The sequence below is a fragment of the Ranitomeya variabilis genome, chromosome 1 (genome assembly GCF_051348905.1).
Source record: "Ranitomeya variabilis isolate aRanVar5 chromosome 1, aRanVar5.hap1, whole genome shotgun sequence".
Lineage (NCBI taxonomy): Eukaryota > Metazoa > Chordata > Amphibia > Anura > Dendrobatidae > Ranitomeya > Ranitomeya variabilis.
In genome coordinates this window covers 848,072,687-848,087,085 of record NC_135232.1, presented here as the reverse complement: position 1 = coordinate 848,087,085, position 14,399 = coordinate 848,072,687, and the positions used below count along the sequence as shown (strand labels likewise).

General features: G+C 40.0%; 1 protein-coding gene across 1 annotated transcript in view; it reads left to right on the top strand.

Moving 5' to 3' along the window:
• BTC (betacellulin) overlaps nucleotides 1-13,809 on the top strand; it is a 75,218-nt gene extending 61,409 nt beyond the window's left edge. The window contains exons 2-6 of the mRNA XM_077276627.1: nucleotides 851-949; nucleotides 6,267-6,384; nucleotides 7,282-7,428; nucleotides 8,294-8,395; nucleotides 11,785-13,809. Coding sequence (XP_077132742.1) covers nucleotides 851-949; nucleotides 6,267-6,384; nucleotides 7,282-7,428; nucleotides 8,294-8,393 — 464 coding nt within the window. The 3' untranslated portion in view covers nucleotides 8,394-8,395; nucleotides 11,785-13,809. The remainder of the gene's footprint in view (nucleotides 1-850; nucleotides 950-6,266; nucleotides 6,385-7,281; nucleotides 7,429-8,293; nucleotides 8,396-11,784) is intronic.
• Nucleotides 13,810-14,399: the final 590 nt, after the last annotated feature.

Below are 14,399 nucleotides of genomic sequence, written 5' to 3'. Positions count from 1 at the left end.
ATGAACTAATGCAAACCTTTAAAAAAGTGAAATTCCATTTTGTGAGGTAGCAAAAGCCTCAAAATGTCAAGGGGTTGAAGACTTTCGCAAGCCACTGTACTCTCAAACCGCCTTCTTCGGGATCCAGCGTGGTTCTGCTCCTTTTCTCTGTGACGTCAGCATTCCTCAGACTCTCCGGATCACTCTGTGCACTAAGTGTGAGCCGGACGTCTCTTTTATAATGTGTGTAATGATATCTAGATAACCATTTTGTCTTTCCTTAGAGTGATTTCTTTCCTATGTATATGATTGTTCCTTTATAATCCAAATGTTGTAATCTATAACATGAAATCAAATTAAGAAATTGCAATTATTAGGCCTAATAATGGGAGATGACATGCAGCAAATAATGCTGCCATCCTTGTGTCAGTCTGAGGGAGGGATCCAGCGTAATCACCGAGTTACTTTTAGACACTGATGCATGAAACAGCTGCCAAACTCACTACCTAGCACAGCCATAAAAATAGAAAGCCGTGTCACATGAGGGACATCATTTTGTTTTGCTTACTGTGTAAGTAATTAAGTGTACACCCCTCATGGGATAATGCGGAATGAGAAAAGTCATACTATACACCACAACATTGAACGTAACAATACGCTGTAAGGCAACAGTGGAGGAAAAGGTGTAGACAGAAATGTGTCCCTAGTTCCTGTATGTCGCCATTTCTGGGGAGTCCGAGAATTGCCTTCTGTGTGGTTTGGCCTTATTCTGTTACTATAATAGAAGAAATAAATTGTAAACCTATGTGCAAAATGAAGAAGCCTGCAGCTGAGTAAAATACTTTTGTTTTGTTTTTCCTCTTCTTTCAAGGCTTTATCGTTTTCCCATGGGTGAGTTCTGATGGAAACTCAACTACACAACCTGAAACAAGAAGTTTTCCATGCCCCGTGTACATAGATAATTGCTCAGGTAATTTATCAGAAACACGTACTAGAAATTTCTTGGTGTTTAAAGGGCAATGTTTTTTTGAAAAATCTATTCCGAAAAACATTTGTAAACTGTTGAATATACATAAAAACTCCTGTAGTTATATGTAGTCCATGTGATTCTCCTCCTTCTCTTTATCACTGCCTTGTTTCTTCTTCTCTTTGCAGCCTTTGTGATCTGCCCTCCCTAATAATGTGGATGCTTTCTCCCTCTATACACACTGAGCTTCTGCACCCAATCTCCTACCTCTGTACTGCTCGTGCATACAACCGATTTGTCTGACAAGTGTTCTCTGTGGTTTTAACCAATGGCACTCATACCTAAGATATGTTATGGGGCTGTGCACGTATCTGACATTTTCAGCGGAAAAAAACGGAGACATCTGATTTTGGTTTGAGGGGAAAGATCAAAATCGGCAATGCAAGACTATGGGTCAATGAAAAAAATCTAACTGCACTCGGATTACATCCTAGTGCTATCCAATTTTCACAGACTGACAGAAAGGACAAGGTGGAGAACCTTTTTATTCTTTTTCTCCATATGAGAAAAATGTTGCCACTTTGATCAAAGTCTGATCAGAATAATAATGGGTCCATTTTTGTCATGTGTGGAGAACTTGGTTGTGTGATCCTAACCTAAACATGAGAGAAGGGGGAAACATAGGTAGTTGACAGAGTCATGATCAGTGTATTGTGTGACTGATGCCAATTTCAGCAGAATAGCCAGCTAGATGAAGGAGTTACAACGCCTCAAAATGAACAATAAAACACAGTACAAGTGTGTCCATTGCCTTTAAATGGGTTTCCACTTTAAGAAGACTAAGCCCCAAAATCTTTTATACTTGTAAAATAATAAATAGAGAGGGTACTCACCGTCGCCGTGTCCAGTGCTGGCTCTTCGTCGCTGCTCCAGTGCCTGTTTTGGTTGTTGTGTTTCAATGTTTCGGCAGCAGTTACATCTGTTTACAGTGCATATCATGGCTACAGCCAATCACTGAGGTTTACATCAGTGGTACTGGAGAGGGTATCTGCGCTTTTGTTTTTATGCACATACTGCATAAAAACATATGGAGACCATTTTTATTAAAGTGGAAAACCACTTCAAGGCTTATTATTGATTACAGGGAGCCACTCATGGGGGAAAACACTATACACATGAAGATATAGGGTTAATCTGCAGGTAAATAGCATTAAAATGCTGCCTCGCCACCTTACTGGAAATTCAGCTACCGGGAGAAAATGTACATTTATCTTCCTGGGAGCTGCTTGCTTTTAGTCACAGGGGTGATGCGCAGAGCAATTACAGTGATCGGTCACTAGACGGTCAGTGGCGGCTATAATCACCAACTTGCGCATTGATTGACAGTCCGCTTTGCACGCACACTACAGAGCGAACTGTCAATCTACTGGGGAGTGATTACAGCCGTCTGTCACTGCATTGTGACCTATGACTGTAATCTCTCTGTACACACCCCTATGACTGAAAGCAAGTGGCTACCTGGAGAATATATGTTCATATTCTCCCTGTAGTCACACTTTCATTTCAACACTATTTACCTGCAAATTAACCCTTTGTCTTCAGGCACATAGCGTTTTTGCACATAACAGTTCTCCTTTAAAGGTCTCTCCGTGTTGCTTAGCTGAATCCTGCTACTTCAGAGATTAATTATTGCTCTTTAATAGGCCGTTTTTGAAGTCTATGCTAGAATATGACAACAGAAAAGCGCTGCCGAAAGCCAAAGAAAATGCTACAACTGCAGTGTTTGGCTCTTGTAGGATTTATATTAAAATCTGCAATGTGCACAATTTTTTTCTGAGGTATGTCAATAGGGTTTTGTACAGTTAATTACTCGCATTGTGCGGATGTTGTTTTGGGCGGGATATTTACCAAAAATCAGTAACATGAAAGGTGAACATGGGCAAACTACATATAGGCTGTATCCTTTTCTTTCAGCAGTTATTTGACCTGCCATGATGATAATGCTCATGTCACTATACATTGATAAGCTAGGTATTTCTATAAATCTCTTTCTGTACATGAGAATATGGTTATTTCTGCTGCAAATGTGTGGATTTCTACAAACCCCAAGCAGATAACGGAAACAGCTGCAGACATTTATGAATGTACCCATACTGTCATGTCCCTTACTGGAATGATAATAGAAACGTTATTTCCAGCTTTCTTTCTAGTCTATCAAAAGAATTGCAGCCCCTGTTTAAAAAAAAAAGTCTGAAAAAAAAAGCATTAAAGCACCACTCCAGCCTTTTTTTCATTGCAGCGCTGGAGTGGTGCTACTAACGTAAGTTCCCTGCCCCTAGTCTCATACTTAGCAGCTGCCGTCTTCATCTTTTATCAGCGCCGCTTCGGTCGATCCCCAGCAGTTTGTGACCTACTGGATCACTCCAGTGTTTGCTAGCCAAGCCAGAAGTCACAACTCAATGCAAGACTATAACAGCCAGAACGAGGCCCTCATAGACTTGCACGTTGTGAACGTTACCTGTGACTTCCGGTCAGTCAGTGCGGGACCGGAGGGTGCTGGGAAGAGCTGAAGACAGCAGGTAGTAATTCTAATCCTATGATCAGGGCTAAGGTTAGTAGCACCACTCCAGCATTGAAATGAAAAAAAAATAAAGGCTGGAGTGGTGCCTTACAAATTATTTTTTATCAACGAAAAAAATAGAAAAAAGAATCTCGTACGGTGGTGAGAGAAGAAAGTGAGGTGATGGAAATACTAACTGTTGGAGTATGTGAAGGATTTGGTGAAACCCAAACAAGCCTGTGAGAGTGGAGTCACGGTTTTATACAGGGATTTCCCACTGAGTCATAATTTGATGTAATGCCAACCAAAAGGTTTATGAAGCAGCCAGCCCAAAGAGACGTTTTGTAGACCTTTCCCATTAATATGCGGAAGGATGTTTTCCGGATTGCTGCCCAAGTGGAATTCCACTACTTCACTATGCAGCATGTCTCCAGCAATTTCAGGCTGCAAAATAGTCTCCCTCTACTACAATCTGTCTTAAAAAATGTCACATATACGCTGTGACGCCACAAGTGAAGACAAACGCTGCAAAGAAAAAGTATTGTTTGTAATGCATTTTGTATTGTCACTATCGGCTGACGTTTGGCGGCAGTGTGATTGCAAAAATAAGCATGAAAAATAGCAAGAAAAAATCCACTAAACTTTCTAGTGGAAACACAAAATACAAGTTCTTGTGTGAACGGGTATGTGAAAGAAGATTGGGAAGCTATCATACCAGTACAGCATATCGAAATGCAAATATTAATTAATAGTTTAATTTGTGAGTCAGCAATTATTATTATTTCATTGTAGGAAATCTACATTTTCATTATTCTCCCGTCACACGTATGCATCCAAAAAGCCATTTTTAATTTTAATTATATAGAATGATCATATTCCTTAGCACTTTACAGACATCATCACTGTCCCCATTGAGGCTCACAATTCCCTATCAGTATGTCTTTGGAGTATGGGAGGAAATCGGAGCATCAGGAGGAAACCTACACAAACATACAGAGTCCTGATGTTGTCCTTGGTGGGATTTGCAAAGCAGCTGTAATAACCACTGAGCCACCGTGTGGTACTGCTTCAGTACGTTGCATTGGCTTTATTATATGCTGTACATTATATCACTTAATCTACAAAAATAAACCGTCACATACATTAAATTGTGTTTTGTGTTACTAAACGACTGCTTGTACCATAAACTATTTTACGTGAGGAACATCTACAGAGCATCTGCCCTGGGAGAAGAGACTAATATTATAATGAAGTGTGTTCTTCCATGACTCACATAACTGCACATTATAGGAAAGAACAACTCCTTACAGAATTGATGTCATTACCATAACCATCATTGAAATGGCCAGACATTGTTTTCTCCAGGCCGAGACACTGACAGCACTGGGAGATCTGGCTTTTGAGTCACAGAGAGCAGATTTTATAGCTACATGAAATTTTAATGTTGTCTTTGTATATAAAATGTGCTCTTCTGAAATTTAGAGGGAATCTCTAAGGAGTTCTCTTATCTTATAAAGGCACTTATGTCATGGCTCGAGTTGGATATTCAATTTGTCAATTTGGTGACCCCTTGCTCCTTGGTCAGTTTTCCTGTCTGCTGAGCTATCGCCCTTTTCTTCCCAGTGATAATGCTGATGGTTCCTATTGCCTTTTTTCCTTTCTGGGTTTGTTCCCCTTCGGGTATTTCCCATTGTTCCGTTTTGGTTTGCCCTATCACAGTCTGGGTTGGGCTATATATATATTTTTCTTTCACTATACTTCCTTGCTGGCTATACTTCTAGGTGGCTTAGTGTTAAGGAGTTCTTGCTCTTTAGTTAAGGGATTTTACCTGCAAGGCAAATATCATTTGTATTACTACTGAGTGTCTGATTGTTTGCCCTTCCTAGCACCTTTCTTTCTCCTGAGTTTGGTGGGAGGTTATACTTGTTTCATTTATTATTCTCCATTTTTCCCCTTTGTGCACGTGCTTTAAGTTTTCTCACCCTCGGTCCTCATATCCCTCTGCACCGTTCCCTCTCCTGGTTAGCTGTGCACAGCAGCCTCTCCTCTGTTTCCTCAGGAGGTATGAGAAACCCATTTACAGCCTTTTAGGCAGCCATTTCCAAGGTGGTGGTTTTCTTAGTTGTGCTGTTAGAGATTGTCTAGTCTGTAAAGGGACCAGTAGGGTGTGGATGCGGCTACTCTGTGTTGTAGGCTAAATTATTTCCATTATCTGTGTATGAGTTACGTACATAACACTTATAGTGGAGGTATAATATTCCTTACAATATTCATGGCTTTTTTGGTAGGGGTACGGAATTTCTTAAAATGTACACAGCTGCTTCAGAAGCTTTTTGTGAAAAAGAAGTGAAGGGTGTGTGGGCTTTGTCATCTGATATACAGTATTGTATTGTCTCCCCCATTAATAATGACAGACACAGTTACTTCTAAATTGTTCCCCACAATTCTCACTTTCACATCCAACCTCAATTTTTCCCCTTGCAAAGATGCTCCCATGCCCATGCACCCATCCTGTGCCCTAAACAGTGCCAGCTGCAGTGCCTCCAAACAGTGTCATTGGTGTCAGCCATCTTCACCAAACAGTGCCAGCCCCCATTTCCTTACATTTCATTTTTCACTTAGCACTCTACCCCTTGTGAATGACAAGTTAGCTTTCAGCAAAAGAGGTGGAATTTTTCAGAAAAAGATAAAAATGATCTAGTATGTGATCGATTATTATTTCTGCCGGGAGACTGATGCAGTTTTCAATGTTACTTGCAGGAATTTCTGAGCCAGCAAGATCGAGAAGCCATTTTTCCCGATGTCCAAAGTCGTATAGACATTACTGTGTTAAAGGGAAGTGCCGTTTTGTAATGGTTTTGAAAGAGCCAGCCTGTATGTAAGTAGTGTTCTTCTTTATGATGATTTTACCTTGAATGTGTGTCTTAAATATGACTTTTCAATGTCCATTACACAGCATAGTAAAAGCATATAGAGTTTAATATTGTAACAGCATATAGAGCGATAGGACCTATGACTGGAGTTATATTTCACCTCCATGCGGTTGTCCTGTTTCAATGTTTTGTAATCCATAGGCTGGCAGACCTATAGGATAAACTGAGGTTTTCCCCAGTGAAGTTTCTCCATCTCTGCTCTGGTCTTTATTCATCATCTGCATCGGTGACATTGCTCGTAACTGCGACAGCCAATTACTGGGCTCAGCTGCTGTGCCGCTGTAGACACTGAGTCACTGAGCCTAGTGATTAGCAGCAGCGGTTACGAGGCCTGTAGATGTGATATCAGTTCTGCAACTGATCAACTAAGAATGGAGCAGCGGTTGAGATGCATCACTGGACCTGGGTAGTGTGATTAAAAGCTCAGCTTATTATACTACTCTACCAGCCTACGAACTACAAATTATTGACGTAGGACAATGCATAGTTGGTGTTTGTTATTATAAACTGATATCGTACTATTACTGCATTATTGTATTGTGAATTACAGTGTAAATCCCACTGATAATGAGCAAGTGACAGCTCATGTCCCTTGCTAATTATCATATGGTTATTCTGGATAACAGTGCATGGCATCTGAGATAATGGTGTCTCCTGCTTCTGTAAGTAAAGAGTTCAGGACACAAACTTTCTAACATGGACAGAGGATGAAGAAATGTCTGGATTGACGCAGTGTAACCATTTGCAGATTGGAGGGAGCTTTTAGTGAGGAACTTGGTGCAGAAAACAATGTCTGTCATTATCAATAATAGCAGTCATCCATTTTGTGTTCTCTTTTCTAGATGTGATGAGGGCTATACTGGGTCAAGATGTGAAAGGCTGGACCTATTTTACTTGAAAGAAGACAGGGGGCAACTTGTTGTGATCGGCTTGATTCTTGCAATGGTGGCTCTCATTATCGTCATTGTTTCTATATGCCTTTTCTCACAGTAAGATATTTGTACTCTGTGTTATCATTCATGGTGTGAGGGGAAGCAGCGGATTGTTGATGTGTTCTCCATTTATTGACTGTGCGCCCTGCTGATTATTCTGATACAAGGGGGACATACTGGCACACAACAATTGATAGAGTGGTCTGTTGCACATTAGCTTTCATACTTTTGAAAAAATCATAAATGTTTCAGAGCACTCAGGGAAAAAGAAAATCTACAAATACACTGACCAGAAAATGTTTCTTCACTGGGCTGCAGGGAAAGAAAGAAACCAAATAAGAGACAAGGGAAATTCTTTAAATATTGTTAGATGTTGAAGTGGCTTTTTCACCAGATTTACACATTTCAAACTGCACACATTAATAAATAGATCTCTTAACCCTGATGAAACTGATGTACTTACTTTGAAAATCCAGGTCAGAATCCCTGTAAAATCCTTTGGGGAAGTGTTAATGCTTGCCATTATAATAAGCATTTCATGAGTGCATATCTTGCTCATTATAATTTGAGGCTTATACAGCCATTCTGACAAAGACTTTCAAAATAAGTACATCAGCCTCATTGTGCCTAAGAAATGCGTTTAATAATCTATGCCGTTTGTGTTGTTAAATAATGTGATAGATCCACTTTATGAGACGTGCACGCCAATGTTCTACTTTATGTTGTTAGGGCACACATAACCCCACTCCACTGTCCCCATTGAGAACACATGCATACACAGCTGAACAAAGCGTGCTCATATATGGGGACGTCGAGAGGCATAGATGTCAGCCATAGCAGTAATGGGCAGCTTAAGATTCCGTGTGATGTCAGAATAACGCATTGTGGCTGTTGGTCCCTTTTAATATCATCTTTTTTGTAGTCACTGTAGAAAAGCACACAGAAGAAAAATGAAGGGAAAGGAAATGGAAAGTCTCAGTAATGAGGCTGCTGGAAAAATGGAAGAAACACACTTTGTCTAAAGGTAAGTAAAGGATCTTTATTTTTCCTTCCATCAGATAAATTGTTGGGTTGGAGACTTTTTTTTACATAGAACAGATTTAGCTTAAAAGGCTTGGCCACTACTAGAACAACCCCTTCTTGAGCAAAATGTTTGACCCTGATAAAATAATGAAACCTATACCTGCCTTCTGGGCCGGTGCCGTTCCCGCGGTGTCCAGGGGCTCCTGCGCGGTTGTTGTGACACGTGACCTCAGAGGCCAATCAGCGCTGGCATCACTGTCCCCGCCTTCGGATAAATCGAACATGAAGAGGAAGTCCAGGCTACAGCTGATCTCTGACTTCCTCTTCATGCTCGATTCAACAGGAGGCGGGGACAGTGACCCAGCGCTGAATGGGTGCCGGCGTCACATGTCACACCAACAACATGGGAGCCCCGGGGAGAGCAAGGGCCGACACCTTAGGAACAGCGCCAGCACGGGAGGTGAGTATAGGCTTTGTTATGTTATCGGGGCCAAGCGTGGGGTATGAGAAGGGGTTGTCCAAGTAGTGGACAGCTTCATTAATGTTCTTTTCCTTATTTATTCACCTTCATAATAGGGCGATTTTTCATCTTTGCCCTTTTGTTTTCTCCTCCCCTTCTTTTAGGAGACAAGACATATTTTTTTTACATTTTTCAATCAACATGATTTGAGAGCTTACTGTATTTTTTGCAGTTTGGTTTGTAGTTGTGAATGACACCTTCAAGTTTCCCATAGAATTTACTGAATTGGAGAATTGTGGTGAATGAAAAATGGCAATTCTGCTGTTTCAGTTTTCTTTTCGGAGTGGTTGACATGCAGATTAAATAAATTACACACCACACTCTGAGCTCCACGGGAAAACTAGGATTTCCCAATGTGCTGCATTATATGAGTATTGTGGTATATAGCATAAATGATCATTGCATGTTCAGTTCTTCTACAAAAGGGGTTTGGTATCGTCTTAGCCAGTTAAAAAAAAGATTGCTCTCGGTGGGAAAAACAAGATAATCTTGGAGTTATGATAGAAAGAAAAAAAAAACAGACATGGCATAGTAAATGCTTATTAACCATGCCATGTCTGTTTTTTTTTCTCTTTTTGTTGTTTATTTATTTTACCTAGTTATTTTTTGTTTTTTCTGTGTGCATATATTTGTGTTTCTTCAGAAACTTTGTTATACCATGCCTGAGAAAAGAACCTAAGAAGTCCCGAAAGCTTGCTTTGTAATATCATTTATTATAATTTTGTTAGCCATTAAAAGGGATCATAACTACAAGATTATCTTGTTTTTCCCACTGAGAGCATTCATTCTCCTGCCTAATACCGTAAAAATGAAAACAACATTTTTTTTTAAAAAGTACAAAATCTAAAAATTCAAATAATCACCTATTTGCCCATTAACCCCTTACCAACATTGGGAGTAATACTATGCCGATGTCGGACTCCCTCCCTTTGATGCGGAGTCCGGCGGTGAGCCCACATCTTTCCGGGGACATGTCAGCTGTTTTGAACAGCTGACATGTGCGCGCAATAGCCATGGGTGGAATCGCGATCCACCCCCAGCTATTAACTAGTTAAATGCGGCTGTCAAACTCTGACAGCGACATTTAAATTGCGCTCTCATCAATCACGCTGGAAATACGTACATCGGTGACCCGCGTCACGTGATCGCGGGTCACCGTTGTGTTGGCATGACAACCTGAGGTCTCAAGTGAGTAATTCTACTACATAGAGGCGATCTGAACAAGATGACAAAGCTTTTTGCGACAAAAAAAGTCAAAATGTCAGAATTATGGTTTTTTTGGTCGCCGCGACATTGCATTAAAATGCAATAACGGGCGATCAAAAGAACGTATCTGCACCTAAATGGTATCATTAAAAACGTAAGCCCTTACCCGACCCCAGATCACGAAAAATGTAGACGCTACGGGTATCGGAAAATGGCGCAATTTTTTTTTGTTTGTTTTTTTTAACAAAGTTTGGAAACTTTTTTCACCATTTAGATAAAAAAGAACCTAGACATGTTAGGTGTCTATGAACTTGTAATGACCTGGAGAATCATAATTGCAGGTCAGTTTTAGCATTTAGTGAACCTAGCAAAAAAGCAAAAAAAAAAAAAAAATGGGATTGCACTTTTTTTGCAATTTCACCACACTTTGATTTTGTTTTCAATTTTCTAGTACATGACATGCTAAAACCAATGGTCATATTGACGGAAAAATAAAAACGTTATGGCTTTGGGAAGAAGGGGAGCGAAAAACGAAAACGCAAAACCGAAAAAAACTCCTGGGGTTAATGGGATAAAATAAGGAAATTACAAAAAATAAACATATTTGGAATCGACGTATCCAATTAAAATATAAAATTATATCATACATACATTTATCATACACTGAACATCAAAAATTAAAAAATAAATCAAAACACTAGAATTGTGTTTTATGTGGTTGCTGCACTTATCCTCAAAAATACAATAATAAGCGATCAAAAAGTTGTATGTACAAAAAATGGTATGAATAAAAACGTCAGCTCAGCATGAAAAAAAGAAGCCATCACTCCTCTCCATTGACAGAAAAATAAAAAACACTTTCAGAAGATGTCGACACAAATTTGTGTGTCACTTGGAATAATTTTCCTGTTTTTCGCTAAATGATAAAATGAATAATGTCGTTCCAAACTACAACTTGTCCCGCAATAAATACGTCCTCATACAGCTATGTCAATGGAAAAATAAAATAGTCATGGCTCTTGGAAGAAGGGGAGGAAAACAATTAAGGCTACTTTCACACTAGCGTCGGGAACAACCCGTCGCTGCGCGTCGGGCCGACGTTCCCGACGCTAGTGTGGTCTCCGCCGCACAACGGGGGCAGCGGATGCATATTTCCCACGCATCCGCTGCCCCATTGTGATGTGCGGGGAAGTGCGGGGAGGTGGGGGCGGAGTTCCGACTGCGCATGCGCGGTCGGAAAAAGCGGACCGTCGGGAGCAAAAAACGTTACATGTAACGTTTTTTTCTCCCGACGGACCGCTACCATACGCCCAAACGCCGCCAAACGCATTCACCGTTTGGAAATGCGTCGCAAATGCGTCGCAAATGCGTCGCTAATGTTACTCTATGACGAAACAACGTATCCAGCAAAAACTTTTGCTGGATGCGGCGTTTCGCAAAAACGACGCATTTGCGACGTATTGCAGTTAACGCTAGTGTGAAACTAGCCTAAGAGCGTAAAAACAAAAAAAAACCCTAGTCTTTAATGGTAAATAACTTCCAGTATATACATACTGATATATACTATGAGCATGGAACATATACAATATTAAAATAATAAGTCAGATAAAATGAATTTGTACTTTTCATTACTAGTTAATAACTGATTTTATGTGTTTGCATAGGTTACAATGAAGCTACAATACCTGCAGGCAGGTTTCATGCTGCTGTTACCGGAAAGAATAAGCTGACCCATTGGGTAACGATGAAGAAAATCAGACAGCACATTGGAAACATTGGAACTGTAGCACCACTGTTGTATACAGTTTGACACCATGAAATCTGTTTTCAGTATTTTCTGCAGTCTTCTGATATTACCAAACCTACTCGTCAGTCAGATAAATTGAGGTGTACTGCAAATACCACGGCAAGTTTTAATATTACAAAATGGCCTTGGATATATCAAATTCATTAACGGGTTATTCCCAAAATCACATTGTAGTCTTATAATAATGTACATATATATTTATTCAGTTGTGCCAATGTTCCTAATTTTTAAATTTGTCTCAATTTGTCAATACCCCCCTCCCAAAGGATGCCCCTCTAGGATCTATTTACCCTCCAGTTGCCATTGGAACAGTCCTGTAGTTCAAGTGGCCCTGGTCGATCATGCATAGTGCGGCCTTTCTCAGCTGGCTTCCTGATAGCTGAGCTGTGGGATGTATCTATAATAGAGCTTCAGTGCTCATACCAGTAAAACACAGTTTACATGTGTGCTGGTAACGAAGAAGTGATGTACTGCAGGATAGAGCTGTATATAGAAGGGCTGATGAGAAATGTATTGCAGGATGGGGCTTTGTATAGAGGGGCTGAAAAGTGGGATGCATTGCAGAATGCAGCTGGAAGGAGAATATGCTACATGATGGACTTTGTATAAAGGGGATGAAAGGAAATATGTACTACAGGATGGGGCTATAAGGGCTGAAATTAGTTAAGACCTGTTTGTTGCATGCTGCCGAGAGACGAGTGATGTGATATGCATTGTTGATGTATAGGGCAGACGATTATCTTCTGTCATCTGCATCAATATGCAGCATTTTCAGTTTCTAGCTCTGCTAGAATCAACTAATGATGTAAAACCACACAGGCAGCTATACTGATGTAGATGGCAGAGGATAAAATAGATCGGGTAGGTTAGTAGACTGTACAGGAGCAGAAAATGCACATATGGTGAATTCTACACTTATATTAGCTTGATGATAACTCAGAGATGTGAGGCTAATCAGGATCCCATATGAGAGGGGAAAGGGGTCTGCAGCACTGTGGAGAAGCAAGTGCTGCTGGGAATTGTAGTTTTATCATCAGATAAGAATAGTACCACCCATTCAGATAAGCGCCTCTGGATGCAAGGAGGGGCAGATGGAGACAAAAAAAGACACAAAGGTATAAGAAAGCATCTTTCTGTTAGACTTAGTCTGTATTAACAATAAGTATGCATTTACTTGTGTAAAAGAAGGTGATTCGGGGAATAACTCTTTAAATTCTTCTCATATGATAAAAGACTAATGAAAAATAACGATGGTAATGTGTACATAGAAAATATTATATTTTGATAACGTTCAATTATATTTTGACCAATGCATTATTTTTACATTTGGCTAGTAATATTTAGAAGGTACTGCAGAAGCTATGTATATGTTGCTATGTAACTATTACGAAAGGGATAATGAAAGTGCTAAAATTGTAAAAAAGACTAAGACAAGCAATAAAATATCACTGTCCATGAATGGGAAGATTTGGACCTGATATCAAGAACTAGAGGTCTCACTGTTACAAATATTGGGCCATAAGTACACCAATAATTCCAAAAGAAGATCAGACGGATGCCAAAATATAGACAGGGTGTGTTGTCTCAGGTGGCCGATGTCACATTCCTGTAGCCTGCACGTCAGGGGTCATTGTGATCTATTGAGGTTAGACTAGTGCTGCTGCCTGTGTTTCATAGGAAGCATCGTCATCTTGAATTACCTATAATCGTGTCATCTGTTTCTAGGGCATCTTGCACGTTATTAAAATGTTAGTCCTGAATATACAGTAACTGTTGAGGTCCTGCTATTTTGTGTACAGTGACCCTCAGACTTGAGGTTGGCATTAATAATTCTCATTTTGTTCAGATGATGTTACAGACAGATTAATAAACTATGGCTGCTAACAGAAGTGTCTTAAATGCAGAGAACCTGGAGTTAGCCGAGACTCGGTTGTAAATAGGCATCCATAGTGAAATACAATACCTCAATTACAGTATAGTAGTGCCAACTCCTTAATTACACTTATAATCAAAATTGTTCAACCCCCATTGCAAATTAGGTTCATTAGCAAAATTTTACAAAGTTTCTGTTGTTTGCAAGAAACCAAAGAAAAAACGATTCTTTAAATTGTTCAATACGACAGATATAACAAGTGGTTTCTCCAAATTCAGCACAAATTGCCACTTATAATCACTACAGAATTATACAAACCCTTCATGGCCAGCGTCAAGGACTTAATAGAGCCCTTTGGCTGCTATGACCTGCTGCAAACATTTTGCATAGGCAACCAGCTTCAGAAAGCCTTCCACATGAGCAATTTTTATGTGGTTCTATTCAGGAAACTGTGAAGTCCACTCCAGAATCTTCCAGAAATTCTTCTGAAACCAAGCCTTGGTGAACATTGAGGTAGGCTTGGGTTCATTGTTTTGTTGTAAGGTCCAATGACATTCAAGTTTCAGCTTCCTACATAAGGCATGATGTTTCTTCTAGGA